The 18,877-nt window shown below is 47.9% G+C and overlaps 1 protein-coding gene across 1 annotated transcript in view; it reads left to right on the forward strand.

Moving 5' to 3' along the window:
- The window catches only part of CACNA1C (calcium voltage-gated channel subunit alpha1 C), a 600,430-nt gene that overhangs the window by 518,327 nt on the left and 63,226 nt on the right, over positions 1 to 18,877 (forward strand). The window contains exons 30-31 of the mRNA XM_064155731.1: positions 14,993 to 15,076; positions 15,726 to 15,809. Coding sequence (XP_064011801.1) covers positions 14,993 to 15,076; positions 15,726 to 15,809 — 168 coding nt within the window. The remainder of the gene's footprint in view (positions 1 to 14,992; positions 15,077 to 15,725; positions 15,810 to 18,877) is intronic.

The raw sequence follows: 18,877 nt of genomic DNA on the forward strand, positions 1-18,877 counted from the left end.
GAATGCAACAGGAGGAATTAGGTGATGAAGGATGGAATTGTGCAGCAAATCCTTGCTTATGCTTCTAGTTGAATCTGAGTCAGGAAACATCCAAGTCTTCCTTCTGAATGCTGATTGAGATCCTGTGTGAAGCAGGCTGATGCCTTTCCCCTTAAGTGTGGAAAGCATTCAGTAGGTGAAAGCAACAGGAGGAATTAGGTGATGAGAGATGGAATTGTGCAGCAAATTATAGCTTAAGCCTCTAGTTGAGTCTGAGTCAGGAAAGATCCAAGTCTGAGAACCATCTGGGTCAGGAAACATTCAAGTCTTCCTTCTGAATGCTGATTGACAACCTGTGTGAAGCAGGCTGATGCCTTTCCCATTTCCTTATGGAAAGTGCCTGTTGCAGAAAGGCAGGAGCAGATTGGCTCTTAATTAGTTTCTTTGTTGGTGCCTCCAAAAAAGAGGAATGGGAAAGGTGATGAGAGATGGAATTGTGCAGCAAATCCTAGCTTATGCTTCTAGTTGAGTCTGAGTCAGGAAAGATCCAAGTCTTAGAATCATCTGGGCCAGGAAACATCCAAGTCTGAGAATCATCTGGGTCAGGAAACATCCAAGTCTTAGAATCATCTGGGTCAGGAAACATCCAAGTCTGAGAATCATCTAGGTCAGGAAGCATCCAAATCTTCCTTCTGAATGCTGATTGAGATCCTGTGTGAAGCAGACTGGTGCCTTTCCCATTTCCTTATGGAAAGTGCCTGTTGCAGAAAGGCAGGAGCAGAGTGGCTCTCAATTAGTTTTTTGTTGGTGCCTCCAAAAAAGAGGAATGAGACAGGTGATGAGAGATGGAATTGTGCAGCAAATCCTAGCTTATGCTTCTAGTTGAATCTGAGTCAGGAAAGATCCAAGTCTTAGAATCATCTGGGTCAGGAAACATCCAAGTCTTCCTTCTGAATGCTGATTGAGATCCTGTGTGAAGCAGGCTGATGCCTTTCCCCTTGAGTGTGGAAAGCATTCGATAGGTGAATGCAACAGGAGGAATATAGTGATGAGAGATGGAATTGTGCAGCAAATCCTAGCTTATGCCTCTAGTTGAGTGTGAGTCAGGAAAGATCCAAGTCTTAGAATCATCTGGGTCAGGAAACATCCAGGTCTTCCTTCTGAATGCTGATTGACATCCTGTGTGAAGCAGGCTGATGTCTTTCCCATTTCCTTATGGAAAGTGCCTGTTGCAGAAAGGCAGGAGCAGAGAGGCTCTTAATTAGTTTCTTTGTTGGTGCCTCCAAAAAAGAGGAATTGGAAAGGTGATGAGGGATGGAATTGTGCAGCAAATCCTAGTTTATGCCTCTAGTTGAGTGTGAGTCAGGAAACATCCAAGTCTGAGAATCATCTGGGTCAGGAAACATCCAAGTCTTCCTTCTGAATGCTGATTGACATCCTGTGTGAAGCAGGCTCATGCCTTTCCCCTTAAGTGTGGAAAGCATTCGATAGGTGAATGCAACAGGAGGAATATAGTGATGAGAGATGGAATTGTGCAGCAAATCCTAGCTTATGCCTCTAGTTGAGTGTGAGTCAGGAAAGATCCAAGTCTGAGAACCATCTGGGTCAGGAAACATTCAAGTCTTCCTTCTGAATGCTGATTGACATCCTGTGTGAAGCAGGCTGATGCCTTTCCCAATTCCTTATGGAAAGTGCCTGTTGCAGAAAGGCAGGAGCAGAGAGGCTCTCAATTAGTTTTTTTGTTGGTGCCTCCAAAAAAGAGGAATTGGAAAGGTGATGAGAGATGGAATTGTGCAGCAAATCCTAGTTTATGCCTCTAGTTGAGTCTGAGTCAGGAAAGATCCAAGTCTGAGAATCATCTGGGTCAGGAAACATCCAAGTCTGAGAATCATCTGGGTCAGGAAACATCCAGGTCTTCCTTCTGAATGCTGATTGAGATCCTGTGTGAAGCAGACTGATGCCTTTCCCCTTAAGTGTGGAAAGCATTCAATAGGTGAATGCAACAGGAGGAATTAGGTGATGAGAGATGGAATTGTGCAACAAATTATAGCTTAAGCCTCTAGTTGAGTCTGAGTCAGGAAAGATCCAAGTCTGAGAATCATCTGGGTCAGGAAACATCCAGGTCTGAGAATCATCTAGGTCAGGAAGCATCCAAATCTTCCTTCTGAATGCTGATTGAGATCCTGTGTGAAGCAGGCTGATGCCTTTCCCATTTCCTTATGGAAAGTGCCTGTTGCAGAAAGGCAGGAGCACAGTGGCTCTCAGTTAGTTTTTTTGTTGGTGCCTCCAAAAAAGAGGAATGAGACAGGTGATGAGAGATGGAATTGTGCAGCAAATTCTAGCTTATGCCTCTAATTGAGTCTGAGTCAGGAAAGATCCAAGTCTGAGAATCATCTGGGTCAGGAAACATCCAGGTCTTCCTTCTGAATGCTGATTGAGATCCTGTGTGAAGCAGGCTGATGCCTTTCCCCTTAAGTGTGGAAAGCATTCGATAGGTGAATGCAACAGGAGGAATTTGGTGATGAGAGATGGAATTGTGCAGCAAATCCTTGCTTATGCCTCTAATTGAGTCTGAGTCAGGAAAGATCCAAGTCTGAGAATCATCTGAGTCAGGAAACATCCAGGTCTTCCTTCTGATTGCTGATTGACATCCTGTGTGAAGCAGGCTGATGTCTGAGAATCATCTGGGTCAGGAAACATCCAGGTCTGAGAATCATCTAGGTCAGGAAGCATCCAAATCTTCCTTCTGAATGCTGATTGAGATCCTGTGTGAAGCAGGCTGATGCCTTTCCCCTTAAGTGTGGAAAGCATTTGATAGGTGAATGCAACAGGAGGAATATAGTGATGAGAGATGGAATTGTGCAGCAAATCCTAGCTTATGCCTCTAGTTGAATCTGAGTCGGGAAAGATCCAAGTCTGAGAATCATCTGGGTCAGGAAACATCCAGGTCTTCCTTCTGAATGCTGATTGAGATCCTGTGTGAAGCAGGCTGATGCCTTTCCCAATTCCTTATGGAAAGTGCCTGTTGCAGAAAGGCAGGAGCAGAGAGGCTCTTAATTAGTTTCTTTGTTGGTGCCTCCAAAAAAGAGGAATTGGAAAGGTGATGAGGGATGGAATTGTGCAGCAAATTCTAGCTTATGCCTCTAGTTGAGTCTGAGTCAGGAAACATCCAAGTCTGAGAATCATCTGGGCCAGGAAAGATCGAAGTCTGAGAATCATCTGGGTCAGGAAACGTCCAAGTCTTCCTTCTGAATGCTGATTGAGATCCTGTGTGAAGCAGGCTGATGCCTTTCCCATTTCCTTATGGAAAGTGCCTGTTGCAGAAAGGCAGGAGCAGAGCAGCTCTCAATTAGTTTCTTTGTCGGTGCCTCCGAAAAAGAGGCTGAGAATTAAATGAGTATACAGAACAAACTTCCTTCTTCACCCAAAAAAAAAACCAAACAACCCAACTTGGCTTTTCTGGTTGTGGTGGAAGCAATTGGAGAGGGACAAAAAGGCTGTTTGCTGGGCTTGTTTCCCGTGGTACAGTCGCTGTTTAAATGCAGGATGTTCTCCTTCCTGGAGGATGCGGCCAGCAATCTTCTCTGCGCAAATAGATCCTCTAATGACTACACAGAACACTGCTCAGCCAGAGCTATGCAATCTTCCAGCTTTAGGAAGGTTCAGTAGGGAATTTGGTAGGCAGAAGGGGGGGAAAAAAACCCCCAGCAACCCTGTTAAAGAAGCTGTGTAAGAGCCTCAATGAGAGGAGACCTTTCCTTCCCAGCAGCGTACCTTGATGATTTGCCTATTGCGGCAACATTGTGACAGATTTACTTTTAGTCTGGCACTTGGGGGGGGGGGTTTAACATCGTTAGAAGTGATGAAAAATAAAGCTATGAGTGCACAATGCAGCAGTGTGGGAAGTGCTGTATTAGCTATTACCCTTTATTATTTGATAGAGGAAATTATTCACCCAGCGTTAAAAGCCCAGCGGGATGGCAAACAAGGGTCTCCTTCACAGCAGCAGCATGGAAAGGGAACAGTTCCAGGGAAAAGTGACTTGGTTTTTGCTCTCAGAAGGACAACACAACCCCAAACCTTTGTCACTTGATGGGGAGTTGGTTTAAAGGGTCAAGAGTTCTCAGAGATGTGAATCTGTGCTGTGATACAGCCTCCGTTAGGAACTGGTGTTAGGAGATGACATCCCCACTGCCAACTCATCACCTCTCTGAGGTCTAAAAGCTCTGATTGCTTTTCTTTATCATCCATCTGGCTTTTGTAGGACCTTGGAAAATTTAGGTTTCTACATTTATGCTTCCCCAGGCTTAAAATCACAGGTTCACAGGATGTTAGGGGTGGATGTTAAGGGTCCGACCCCCATTGCCAGAGCAGGACCAGAGAATCCAGCACAGGTCGCACAGGAACACATCCAGACGGGGCTGGAAAGGCTCCACAGAAGGAGACCTCACAACCTCTCTGGGCAGCCTGTGCCAGGGCTCTGGGACCCTTCCAGTCAAGAAGATCTTCCTCATGTTGAGCTGGAACTTCCTGTGCTGCAGTTTCCATCCATTGCTCCTTGTCCTACACCAGGACAGAAGTGTGCAGAGGCTGTCCCTGTCCTTTCCTTCCTCAGCTATTTATAGGCATTGATCAGATCTCCTCTAAGTCTTCTCTTCAGGAGCTCAAAAAGTCCCAATGAGAGCAGCCATCTCCTTTTGGAAGGTTGTGATGATGGCTTACAAGAAAGCAAGCATTCTTTTGTTAGCTGCTCCAATCCACGTGAGCTCCCAAGCCTATTTCTGGTGGCAATGAAGATGGCTTACAGAAGCCCAAAGCACTGAAATCCTCATTGCTTACACCTGCCAGCCTGCTTCCAGAAGCTTGTGTCTTCTTTCCTGTGTGTATCCACTGTCTGTGCAGCAAACCCTGTCAGAGGAGACCACAGCCTTTTGCCATGGTGTATACAGAGACAGGGAAAGTATCCCAAACCCAGGCTGTGTTCAGGATGCTTCTTCACCCAGTGCTTGCCACTGCCTCACCTCCATGCAGCAGTAAGCAGGTCTTCAATCTGACAGGTGTGCCACTGCCATCCTTACAAGTGAGTTTTCTTCCTTTTGAATCACTTCCCTGTGCTGGGATGTCAGTGCAGCTTTAGAAGATCTTAAAGTCTTAAACTTCCTCTGTCCATACGAGTGTTTTATGTGGTTTGCTTTATTGCCTTCAAGAGTTATATGCTGGCTCTCATCAAGACCTGCTTTTCCTAGGCCTTGGAAAGCCTTTCAACATTTATAGCCTCTTTCTAATGCAATTTGACAGCAAAGTCTCATAGAAATGTATTTTGTGATCAATTTTCTGTTCAGCAACCCTTCACATTCGCTTTTCAGTGCTTCTAGAATCAGAGAATCATAGAATGAACCAGCTTGGAAGAGAGCTCCAAGATCAGCCAGTCTAACCTAGCACCCAGCCCTGGCCAATCAACCAGACCATGGCACTAAGTGCCTCAGCCAGGCTTTGCTTCAACACCTCCAGGGATGGTGACTCCACCACCTCCCTGGGCAGCCCATTCCAATGCCAATCACTCTCTCTGCCAACAACTTCCTCCTAACATCCAGCCTAGACCTCCCCTGCCACAACTTGAGACTGTGTCCCCTTGTCCTGTTCCTGCTTGCCTGGCAGCAGAGCCCAACCCCACCTGGCTACAGCCTCCCTTCAGGGAGTTGTAAACAGCAATGAGGTCTGCCCTGAGCCTCCTCTTCTGCAGGCTGCACACCCCCAGCTCCCTCAGCCTCTCCTCACAGGGCTGTGCTCCAGGTCCCTCACCAGCTTTGTCACCCTTCTCTGGACACCTTCCAGCACCTCAACATCTCTCTTGAATTGAGGAGCCCAGAACTGGACACAGCACTCAAGGTGTGGCCTGACCAGTGTTGAGTCCACAGCAGAATAACCTCCCTTGTCCTACTGGCCACACTGTTCCTGATCCAAGCCATTGGCTCTCTTGGCCACCTGGGCTCACTGCTGCCTCCTCTTCAGCCTAGTAAGATTGCTGTTGACTTTTGGTTCTCTTTGCTGAGAACAAGGCTGGTTTCTGACTGCATTGCAGCAGTTGTTAACAATGCAATTAGTGTTCATGAGGAAGAGGGCTCAGCTCCTCAAAGGGTGTCACTATGCTGCAACAAACCTGCAGGGTAGTGAAGAATTGCAGAATCACAGAACATTAGAGGCTGGAAGGGACCTCCAGAGATCACTGAGTCCAACCTCCCTGCAAAAAGCAGGATCACCCAGGGTAGTCCACACAGGAATACATCCTGGTGGGTTTGAAAGCCTCCAGAGGAGGAGACTCCACAACCTCTCTGGGCAGCCTGCTGTAGGGCTCTATCACCCTCACTGTAAAGAAGCTTCTCCTCTTGTTGGGGTGAAACCTTCTCTGTTCCAGTTTGCATCCATTGCTCCTTGGCTCACTGCTGCACTGAAAAAATGTTTCTCTTCTTTTTCTAGGTGGACAGCAGAATTAATCAGAGAGCTGTCTGATATTCTGCTTCCATTCCAAACATTTCTATCAAGAAAGCCTTGGGCACTTCTCTTCTGTAGCACTATTCACTCTCCCTTCAAAGGCAGCTAAGAACAATCCAGGCCAGAAATGACATCAGTGTCAGATAGTTGAATCATCCACTTCCAGCAGGGTTTATTGTTATCATTTCCTCAGGCCTTGTCAGCATTTTGCTTTGATATATAATCTTTGCCACCTCTAATAAGTCCATCCATATTGTCTTTGCCATGCTTCATTTCCCAGTCTTTGGAGGGTCTGGGACCATGGCATTGCACTTGAAGCCTTCCACATGGCTGAGTGCTCATGCACTGAGCGACACTCTACAGTAAATGGAATACAGAGGTGCCAGATAACTGTGCCACCATGCTGGTGGGCATGGAGGCCCTCCTGAGACCATCCACTTCTGGTGGAATGAAGTGGGTTGCAAAGAGCTGGAAATGGGAATTCTCAGTTTACAGAGCAGTTGTCATCAAGACTACTTTTCTAGGCATATTCCCTACGATGTCGACAGTGTGTATGGAGAGCCTAAAAGAGGATCTGCTGTGCCACAAGAGATTACATAGTCCCAGCCTCCACAAATGCTCAAGGTTATCCAAATGGTGGCTTGAGGACCTTGGTTCAGGCAGTGGGGTTTCTTTTATCTGTGATCAATATGTTTGTCCACTTGGAGCACAGGGGAGACTTTAGAACTTGCAGGCTCTCAATCAAAAACCAGAGGGCGGCCACTTTAATCACAGTATCACAGCATCATCAGGGTTGGAAGAGACCTCACAGATCATCAAGTCCAACCCTTTACCACACAGCTCAAGGCCAGACCATGGCACCAAGTGCCACGTCCAATCCTGCCTTGAACAGCCCCAGGGACGGCGACTCCACCACCTCCCCGGGCAGCCCATTCCAGTGTCCAATGACTCTCTCAGGGAAGAACTTTCTCCTCACCTCCAGCCTAAATTTCCCCTGGCACAGCCTGAGGCTGTGTCCTCTCGTTCTGGTGCTGGCCACCTGAGAGAAGAGAGCAACCTCCTCCTGGCCACAACCTCCCCTCAGGTAGTTGTAGACAGCAATAAGGTCACCTCTGAGCCTCCTCGTCTCCAGGCTAAACAATCCCAGCAGAGGCAGCTGGGATCAGTAACAAAGTACCCCAGGTTTATACCAGTGACCTAGAAAGAGATATTTAGGGTCTTTTCTAGAGCCCAGAGCCATTCAACTACTCTAACAAAATTGTTTCTTTCAAGCAAAGTGTCCAGGAGGCCCTCAGACCCCCAGGGACACCTGCTTCAGCTGCTGGTGAGAGCGAGCATGAAACAGCACACGAGCAAATCATCCAAGTTGCTAAGCACCTCTCTCAGCCTGCAAGTTGCTCTTGGTTTTTTTTTTATGGACTAAGCAGAGAGAGGCAGGAGCCTTCTTCAGACCTCTGAAACAGTCTGGGGAGCCAAAAGCTCCTCTTCTCACCCCCTGTCTGCCCAAAGATTTGATGGAGTACAGGCAAGTCCTGTGCGATTCCCTGCAGCGGTGACTCATTGCAGCAAGTGGCAGGTGAGCTGCAGGGAGTCTGTGGCTCAGAAAGAATCCATCAGTGGCTGAGAGCTGACAGGCAGTATGCAAAGAGCTGCTGTTTTCCTGCAGCCTGCCAGGAGCTCCAAGCAGCTGCATCCTCCACTTTATTCCTTCTCTATTAGGTTGTGCTAATTTCCTTGATTGCCACTGTGGCTAAATGGTATCAGAGCATAACAGGATTTGCATCTGACACAAATCCCCATCTGGGGGGCAGGAGCTGGTGTAGCTTTGTAAGGTTGTTCAGGATCTGTTCCCTTAAAGCTGCTGTGAGAAGAGATGCCAGGAGTCACAGCACTGTGGAAATGTTGTTTGGTTCCATGGTGATTTCTACCTCTCTTGCAAAAATACTTTTGCAGGGAAAGCCTCTTTTAATGAAGCCTGAGAAGTGCCTCTGGCAGCTCAGCACAGCCTGCAGCACTTTCAGCAGTGAATTCACCTGTGGAGCAACCAAACTAGCAGCTCCTCTTGTTCTGCAAGTCCCCAGCAGAGGCATCTTCGGTGCCCTTTGCAATCAGCAAACAAATCCCACTGCATTAGCCTGGAGAAGAGGAGGCTCAGGGGTGATCTTATTACTGTCTACAACTACCTGAAGGGGCATTGTAGCCAGGTGGGGGGTGGCCTCTTCTCCCAGGCAACCAGCAATAGAACAAGGGGACACAGTCTCAAGTTGTGCCAGGGTAGGTCTAGGCTGGATATTAGGAAGAAGTTCTTCACAGAGAGAGTGATTGGCATTGGAATGGGCTGCCCAGGGAGGTGGTGGAGGCACTGTCCCTGGGGGTCTTCAAGAAAAGCCTGGATGAGGCACTTGGTGCCATGGTCTGGTTGATTGGGTAGGGCAGGATGATAGGTTGGCCTGGATGATCTTGGAGGTCTCTTCCAACCTGGTTGATTCTATGATTCTATGGTTCTCTGCTTCCTGTGTCACAAGATCACAGGGCTGGGAAAGGACCTCTGGAGCTCTTCAAGTCCAACCTCCCTGCCAGAGCAGGACCAGAGACTCTAGCGCAGGTGGCACAGGAACACATCCAGACAGGGCTGGAAAGGCTCCACAGAAGGAGGCTCCACAACCTCCCTGGGCAGCCTGTGCCAGGGCTCTGGGACCCTTCCAATCAAGAAGTTCTTCCTCAGTGCTGAGGTGGAACATTCCTGTGCTGCAGTCTCCATCCTTGGCCCCTTGTCCTATGCCAAGTGAGCAGAGGCTGTCCCTGTCCCTTCCTTCCTGGCCCCCAGCCCTCAGCTATTGACAGACATTGCTCAGATCCCCTCTCAGCCTTCTCCTCTCCAGACTGAACAGCCCCAGGGCTCTCAGCCTCTCCTCATCAGGCAGTGCTGCAGTCCCTTCAGCATCCTTGTCACCCTCTGTTGGATTCTCTCCATTAGATCCCTGTCCCTCTGGAACTGGGGAGTGCAGGATTAGAGGGTAGGAGAACCTCGATCTGCTGGACATAGTTTTCTTAATGCCTCTCAGGTCCCTTTGGGCTTCTTGGGCATAAGGGCACATTGCTGTCCCATGCAAAACTTGGTGTCCACCATATACTCTTTCTAGCTGATTCAGGCTGCTTTTTGTCATTTTAACCTGAAGGTTTATTTCAGAGAAGTGGTAGTAAAGTTTTGCTGTAGCTTGCTCTTCTTTTAGGCTGTGTACTTACCTCTGTGTCTTAATTTCTCCTTAATGCTTCATTTCTGTATTCTTACATAGATGTGTGCATCTCTTCCCTTTCTCCCTATGGCATTGCAGCATCTTCTCCAACTGGGGACCATTTGGGCTACATTCAGCTGCCACTTAGTGAATAGCCTTGACCCTTTGCTGTGCTCTCCATCTTCTAGAGGCTTTTCTCTTGGTAAGGTTTGGTGCATTTTGTCAGCCACCTCTTAGGAGATGGAAATTAAAACTTGGGATTAAGCCAAAAAATAACTGCACGACAATTAGCATACAAGTGGCCCTACAGCTCCCACAGGGCTGGATGCTCAAAACCCAGCTGCTACCATGACTCAACATCACCCTTCCTCTGAGGATTCCTCTGCCTCAGTGTAGATGTATAATTCTCTGGTCACCAAACGTTCTTGTTCTGGGGCTTAGGTGATGCTGAGCTCAGACCTTCAGAGAGAGTCCAGTGGGCAGTTTTCTCCTGCTGTTAATGAGGGTGCAGGGAAGGTCTTGTGTTCACAAAAGGTAGAAGAAGCTGTCTGCAGAGATTTCAGTGGCTCCAGGAGCACCTTAAACAAACCTTAGCTTCCTTGCTAGATTCCTTGTCTGGAGAGCAGCCACAAAGAAAGGGACCTGGGGGTACTGGTAGATAGTAGGCTGAAGATGAGGCAGCAGTGTGCCCAGGTGGCCAAGAGAGCCAATGGCATCCTGGCCTGCATCAGGAACAGTGTGGCCAGCAGGAGCAGGGAGGTTATTCTTCCCCTGTACTCAGCACTGGTCAGGCCACACCTTGAGTGCTGTGTCCAGTTCTGGGCTCCTCAATTCAAGAGAGATGTTGAGGTGCTGGAAGGTGTCCAAAGAAGGGCAACGAAGCTGGTGAGGGGCCTGGAGCACAGCCCTGTGAGGAGAGGCTGAGGGAGCTGGGGGTGTGCAGCCTGCAGAAGAGGAGGCTCAGGGCAGACCTTATTGCTGTCTGCAACTACCTGAAGGGAGGCTGTAGCCAGGTGGGGGTTGGGCTCTTCTCCCAGACAACCAGTCACAGAACAAGGGGACACAGTCTCAAGTTGTGCCAGGGGAGGTCTAGGCTGGATGTGAGGAGGAAGTTCTTCCCAGAGAGAGTGATTGGCATTGGAATGGGCTGCCCAGGGAGGTGGTGGAGTCACCATCCCTGGAGATGTTCAAGCCAAGCCTGGCTGAGGCACTTAGTGCCATGGTCTGGTTGATTGGCCAGGGCTGGGTGCTAGGTTGGCCTGGATGATCTTGGAGGTCTCTTCCAACCTGGTTGATTCTATGATTCTATGTTTCTAATCTCAGCAACTAGGAAACCTACAAACGATTGGCTTACTCATTCCAAACCGCTCCAGTGTCTGCTCCCCTCTGCACAAACGAGATTCCATTCCAGTCAGCCACTGCAGATTTATGCTCAGCCTTTCATGAACTAATTGGTCACCTGATGGTACATTGTCCTTTGCCATCTTTGGGCAAATATCCAAAAAAATTGGGGGGAAAACTGCACTGTACTGGTGGGGCTGTTTCATGTTTCCTGACTATTCAGTCCAATCCTCCTAGTCTCTTTCTGTCCTCCTTTCTCCACAAAAGCTTCATGGATCTCCCAAGACATGCCACAAGTGAGGGTGATTGCTGTTCCCCAGTAAGCCCCCCTGAGGCTGCCATTCTCTGGCACGCAGTTGTACAGCTAAATCAGGGTCAAGCATCTCCCTTTAAGGGTAAAATATGGTATTGCACTCTGAATTCCTGCCCTGCAAAAACAAACAGCGCCATCAATTCGTTTCCAGTCAGACCTCCGTCCCCTGGGGAAAAGCACACAGAACTTTCTGGTGGGAAAAAGAGTTTGGAAATGCAACCTCTTTGTTAGAGTGAAAGCTCTTCCTTCAATCAGCTTGTCTTTCGTTAGCCACCCTGCTGCATTCCAGGGAGGAATGTGGCTTGAAGAGGTACTCGGAGGTCGCAAGTGACAAGTCCCAGGAGGGCGTAGTTGGCTCTGGATATGTGCTCCTAGTCCCTGATGAGATCAGGAGGTCTGCTCCAAAGCTAATTAACCACATTGCCATTTGTAGGTAAATCTCTCTGCAGAGGGTGGCTTTTTAAGGAGGGATCCCATCACCTTGCACACAAATGAAGCTTCTATGTTCTGTTTTCTCTGAGCTCTCTTACTGTGAATAATACCTTCCTGTTTTTCACCCTTCTGTTTGAAACACAGAGGGAACAGGTGAGGAGGAAAGGAAAGTTTTCAAACTGAGGTGTTTCCTTAATCCAACATTGGCATACTTGGTGCGGGGTTGAGTAAAACTGCATTCATAGCCCTGGTTCCTGGCTGCCACTCATCTAAGAAGTACAGGAGGAAGAGAAGAGCTCTCTGAGCCCACCTTACAGCCATGCAATAGCAGGCCATGGTGATGCTCTTTCTGTGATCCCATTACCTTCGAGCTGGCTGATGAGACTCAGCAGAGCATCCTGGGTGAAAGAGATTGCGGTGTGAATCTGGAGCAACACCTCCAACGTTGGCAGAGCGACCTCAGATACGCTGTGCTGTCACAAAGGTCCAAAGCAACCCTTTGTGAAGGCAATGAGAAAGGGACCTTTTCTTTCTAGGCCTAGATCTCCCCTGAGATGTGCCAACTGTGGCAGTGCAGTGCTGTTGCTGCCAGCGAGGCTCTCTTGCTGCGCCTGGGAGAGAGATTTAATTCACTGGCTTCAGCGATCATCTGAGGGCAGATCTGATGCTGCTTGTCACCCGAGGTTTGCACCAGTGACAGCAAATGCTGTTTTGTCAGCAGGCATGGCTGTTGAGCTCTCTGTAAGAAGCTGTTCAGTGAAAAGACAGCTGGAATTTGGTTACAGCAGAACCATTCTTTGCAGTAGGCTGCCAAACGTAGCAAAAACAGTGACCACTGGTTGAAAATGACTACGTCATTTGCACAGGCCACACCTGAACAGCAGATTTTGGATCTTCACCCTTGCAGCTGCCCAAAAGCAAACTCTGGGCTTTTTCTGGAGCTGTTTGGGTTCCTGCTATAACCCTCAATATTTCCTAAACTCTGCAGTTGGAGAAGGAAAGGGAAGACAGCCATGCTGTAAATGCATGCGTTCATCTGGCCTGTGAGCAGTGCCATTGCCTTCAGCAGCAGGACTGTGCCCAGCAACAGGGGCAGGAGGATTGGGTCTGTTGTCTTCTGCTCGGTTCTTTCTTGGTCCTGCAAGTGTGCTGCCTGCCAAGGTCACACCAGGCTGCAAAGGCACTTTCTTTGCAACTTTGTCTGGTCTGTATCTGTCCTTTATTTATTCAGAATGCATTTGCCTCTCCAATTTAATCTGCTGTTCTCTCCCTCTCCTTCCTCTCGGTGAAGCCTAATTACAGTTTTATTCCAGGTCCATCTGGTTGCTAATGGTGCTGGACATCACCGCTGAGTTCCTTCTAATATTTGTTGTGTATTTTCTAGGCTGGATGCTGGATAACAATAATAATATTCTCTGGATTTGCTTTTGCTCCTGTTTCCTTCCTTCCTGTTGTAGCTAATTGTCTAGTAATGGGATGATTACTACTCCCAGTGTCGAGCTGCTAGGAGTAACCCCTAGTAGAGGCTGCAGAATAAGGTGTAGGCTTTGGGCTTTTTTTTCTCCTGTTTCAAGGAGATTTCAAAACCCACTCTACCAGCTCCCTTCACTGATGTGGAATGAGCTGGGCAGTGGCTTTCTCTGCTTCTCATCTTAGTTTTTTCATTCCCTTGCCCCAAGCATAATGCAGTTTATGGCTGTGAGTCTCAAGGCATCCTGGAGGCAGTGTTTCAGCATTTAGAAAGCTCCTTTTTGCCAGCACCAGCTCTATGCGATGGCTGAGCCCACAGTAACTTCAGGCTTCCAAACCTGGCTTGGGAACCTGAAATCCCAGTGCCAGTGCTGGGATTCTTTGAGGGTTTTTTTTCCCCCTTCCTTTTCTCCTTTTCTTGCTTTCTGCCTGGGAACACAGGCTCACACTTTACCCATGACCTGACTCTCTGGCTAAGAATAGCAGTTGCAGTCTCACTGGAGACACGCTGCAGCTGGGAAACAGGGAGGTCATGTTAGCCCATGCTCACAAAGCCAAACACAGCAAAGGAGCATGGAGAATTTTGTCTCTTCAGCCCCTTTTAAGACTGCAGAACGTGGGGAAGAGGTTGGCACAGGTGTGCAGCGAGCCGAGAAAAGGTTTTCTTTGCTCGTGCCATTGATTTCTGCAAGAAGTTTAGATACAAAAGCTCCTCTTCTGAGCTGAACAAAACCTTTCCCAAGAGGGCCCTGTATCCTTGTGGCCTATCCAGCCTAACATTGTGCAGGATGGGGACAGTAAACGGTGCTGATTAGCTGCTCCTGAGCTCTGCTTAGGAGAGTGGGATGTCGGAGGTCTCTCCTCAAGTGATTCTGCACAGCAAAGTCAAGGTGTGAGTTTAGCATCTGCTAGCAGATCTGCCACAGCTTGTCCTGGGCAGCTAAAGCTCTTTGGCACTCTTTGGCAGGAGTGAGCAATAGGTCTCACTAAAGCTGTCTTTGCTCTCGTCCTTGCCCCTTCCTGGCGGGACGTGTCGGCAGGTGCCGCGTCCGCCCCGTCGGTTCGTGGCACAGATGTGCTTTCAGGCAGACAGAGATGCAGGTCTAAGGCAGGAGCTAAAGCTCTAGTAATGGACACTCTTAGGCTAAGTGCTGTCAAGATGCTCCTTGTGGCAGGGCAGAGATGAAGGTGAGAGCCAGTGAGGTTTAAACCGCACATCCCCCAGCCTGCCTCTGCCCTCTGCCCCGTGGTGAGACAGCAGCTGGCTGTTGCCAGTGCCAGCAGAGTGTCACGTCTGGGGCATGGGCTGGTGGATTGATGTTCTCACCAGCAGGAGTGCAGAGAATCACATGCTACCATTCCTGTACTCTTCCAACAGCCACATCTAAGCCAAATGGGGAGAGGAACATCAGAGATGTCTGGAGGAGCTGGTCCTGCACGCCTTACTTCTGTGAGCAGCCATGCTCAAAGTGACCTATGTGGTTTCCCTTCCCTCAGCCCAGAGCCAGAGGGGCAAGGTGGCTGCCCTGGGATCCCATTAGGTGCACAGAGACTGCTCACACCTGTCAGAGATCCCAGAACTGGGCTGCAGCTTAAGACACAACAAGTAGACTTAAGAGGAATACCCTCTGAGGTATCAGGGCAGTAATTCTAATGGTGACTTTGAACTGTTTTTGTCTGTCTAACATTCCTTTTTAATCCCCATCCTGCCTGCCCCTTCCTTATGTAGGGTTACTTTAGTGATCCTTGGAATGTTTTTGACTTCCTCATCGTAATTGGCAGCATTATAGACGTCATTCTCAGTGAAACTAATGTGAGTATTACTCTACCCTCCCCAGGATACCACCATCTCCTCCTCCTCTGCTGTTCCTTCTCTCTTTCTCTCTTTCTTTCTGTCTCTCTCTTTCCTTTATTTTTTTGTTTCTGGTTTTTTTCCCCCCCCTCTAATCATGCTTTTATTGAACTTGCCGTCGTCCTTCTCCTTCTCCCAGGGAAAAAAAAAAGGAGGAGGGGGAAATGCCTCCTTCTTTTTCACTTGTCACAGCTTGCCCCAGGGCTGTGACTGGTGAAAGCGCACAGAGTTTGGGGTGTGTGTGCTTTTTTTCCCTCCAAAAGGTAGACATGCTTGAGTGTAACTTTCTGACTAACCAGGCTTTTGTTGATACCCTCCATCATGTGAAACGTTACAGAGGTTTGAGCAACCAATACTGTAGAGTGGTAAGAGACTATTTAATATGCCCATGTAACCTCTTTCTTTTCTTATTTTTTCCCCTCTTCTCTCCCTCTTTCATGCTTTTCTTTTCTTTTATTTCATGTTACTTTCTTTTTTTTTCCCCCTCCCACTCTTTTCTCCCTTTCCCTCTCTCCTTTCTCCCTCTCTCTCCCTCTCTCTCTCTCTCTCTCTCATTCCTTCTTTCTCTTCCTTTCTCTCTCTTTTTCCTTGGCTTCTCTGCCACATGCAGCACTATTTCTGTGATGCATGGAATACATTTGACGCCTTGATTGTTGTGGGTAGCATTGTTGATATAGCAATCACCGAGGTGAACGTAAGTAGCTGGCGTCTGTCCATGATCGTGCCTGCTCTAACATTCATTTGTCTTCCCCGGGTCCTTTTTTTGGCTTTTTCTGGTTTTATTGTCTTTTTTTCTTATTTTTTTTTTATTTTTCCCCTCCCCTCCCCCTTCTTCTTTTTCTTTTGAGTTTGTTTTCAGAGCCTTTTTTTTTTCCTCTCTTTTTTTTGCCATCTTTCCTTTGTTTGTTTTCTTTTTATTCTGGTTTAAAGTTTGGAACGACTTTAAAAGACCTCTTTTTGGTTTTTTTTGACTGTTGCATCATTTTCCTCCCTTCATAACCCGCCTGGCATGAATTAAACTGTATAGCAGGAAAAGTGATGGGAAATGTGGAGTGTAAGTGAAAAGAAAAAAGCTTATTTGTGCCATGGGAAGCTGCTAGAATAGTCCCAGGCCAGCACTTTGGGCTACCCAGTGTTACACTTTGCTTTCCATGGCAGTTCAGTACTCTTCGCCCCACAGAGATCTAAAAGTCAATTCCTTCCAGGTGGAACTGCAGGAACCAAACCAGGAATCCTCCCTGTGCCTCCTCACCCTGGTTTTCCTCCAAAAGAAATAATGACCAAATCACCTCTGCTTAGAGGAACCTACTCCGAGTGTTCAGTTTCTGATTTGGGCTGGGGGGGGAAGTGTAGGTAAAAGCAAAGCAGAAAGCCCAGAGTCAGACAAAAGGCCAAAGTTAGAGGTTGCAACCAACTGACCAGTGCTAAATGTAGACAAAAACAAAGCAGAAAGCCCAAAGACAGAAAGGCCAAAGTCTGAACCCATTGTTTTGGAGGTTGCAACCAACTCACCAATTCTAAATGTAGACAAAAGCAAAGCAGAAAGCCTAAAGAAAGAGAAGGGCTAAAGTCTGAACCCATTGTTTTGGAGGTTGCAACCACCTCACCAGTTCTAAATGTAGATAAAAGCAAAGCTGAAAGGCCAAAGAAAGACAAAAGGCCAAAGTCTCAATCCATTGTTTTGGGGTTTGCAACCAACTCACCAATTCTAAATGTAGACAAAAGCAAAGCAGAAAGCCCAAAGACAGAAAGGCCAAAGTCTCATCCCATTGTTTTTGGGTTTGCAACCAACTCACCAATTCTAAATGTAGATAAAAGCAAAGCAGAAAGCCTAAAGAAAGAGAAGAGCTAAAGTCTTAACCCATTGTTTTGGAGGTTGCAACCAACTCACCAATTCTAAATGTAGACAAAAGCAAAGCAGAAAGCCCAAAGACAGAAAGGCCAAAGTCTGAACCCATTGTTTTGGAGGTGGCAACCACCTCACCAGTTCTGAATGTAGATAAAAGCAAAGCTGAAAGCCCAAATAAAGACAAAAGGCCAAAGTCTCAATCCATTGTTTTGGGGTTTGCAACCAGCTCACCAGTTCTATCAGCAGAATTGACATTGATTGACCCAGTGGTGCCCATCTCAACAGACAGGTGAAGGATGGCATGAGCCATAGAGATTGAAATTAGCAGCTGATGTTCAAGAAATAAATCACATTAGGCAATTTTTTTTCCTCTGGTGTTTTGTTGGGGTTTTTTGGAGGTGGATGGATAAAGTATTAGAGAATAAATAAGGCAGAGAACAGTCAGGAAACACACAGATTCCAAAGAGAAGGACTAGGAAGGACCTGCTGGGTTTATGAGCACAGGCAAAAGTTGCCCTGCAAAATCCACCTTAGCAAGGCCAGAAAAATGAAAAGGTTGATAGATAATTGGAATGGGCTGCCCAGGGAGGTGGTGGAGGCACTGTCCCTGGGGGTCTTCAAGAAAAGATTGGATGAGGCACTTAGTGCCATGGTCTAGTTGATTGGTTAGGGCTGGGTGCTAGGTTGGACTGGATGATCTTGGAGGTCTCTTCCAACCTGGTTGATTCTATGATTCTATGATTCTATGATAATGTCTGTAAAATTGTTAACAAAGAGCAAATCAATCAGGAGTTTGCAAAATTATGTGGCTATTGAGTGGATTATGGAGCAAAACTGGAGGTGGGGAGATTCAAACTGGATGTGAGGAGGAAGTTGTTGAGCATGAGAGTGGTGAGAGGCTGGAATGGGTTGCCCAGGGAGGAGGTTGAGGCCCCATCCCTGGAGGTGTTTAAGGCCAGGCTGGCTGAGGCTCTGTGCAGCCTGCTCTAGGGTAGGGTGGCCCTGACCATGGCAGGGGGGTTGGAGCTAGATGATCCTTGTGGTCCTTTCCAACTGACTGATTCAATGATTCTATATTCTAGCTTGGAATTGGTTTGTGCTGTGGAGGCAAGCAGAAGGGTGACAGCATGGCATTCACTCAGCAGTGTGGTAGAGGGGAAATGTAGGCAACATGTTGAAAAAAATCAAAATGCCCTACTTGGAGCCCCCCAAACAAAACCTCAGTTCTAGTTTAATGTCTGTGGTTGGTGTTTTTTAGTTCTGAAACTGAGGCATTTACCCAAGTTGCAAAATTTTGATTCAGAATAAATGAGATCACAGGACCACAGGATGTGAGAGGTTGGATGGGACCCAAGGAGATCATCGAGTCCAACCCCCTGCCAGAGCAGGACAATCCTATCTAACACAGATCACACAGGAACACATCCAGACAGGCATTGAAAGTCTCCAGAGAAGGAGACTCCACAACCTCTCTGGGCAGCCTGTGCCAGTGCTCTGGGACACTTACAGTAAAGAAGTTCCCCCTTGTGTTGAAGCGGAACTTCTTTTGCTGCAACTTACACCCATTGCTCCTTGTCCTATCCCAGGGAGCAGTGAGCAGAGCCTGTCCCCCCCCTCCTGGCAGCCCTCAGATACTTAGAAACATTTATCAAATCCCCTCTCAGTCTTCTCTTCTCCAGACTAAGCAGCCCCAGGTCCCTCAGCCTCTATTCATCAGGCAGTGCCCTCCAGTCCCCTAATCATCCTCATAGCCCTCTGCTGGACCCTCTCCAGCAGATCCCTGTCCCTCTTCAACTGGGGAGCCCAAAACTGAAGGCAGTAGTCAAGATGAGGTCTCCCCAGGGCAGAGTAGAGGGGGAGGAGAAGCTCCCTTGATCTGCTGGACACTCTCCTCCTAATACACCCCAGAATCC

The sequence above is a fragment of the Pogoniulus pusillus genome, chromosome 15 (genome assembly GCF_015220805.1).
Source record: "Pogoniulus pusillus isolate bPogPus1 chromosome 15, bPogPus1.pri, whole genome shotgun sequence".
Taxonomy (NCBI): domain Eukaryota; kingdom Metazoa; phylum Chordata; class Aves; order Piciformes; family Lybiidae; genus Pogoniulus; species Pogoniulus pusillus.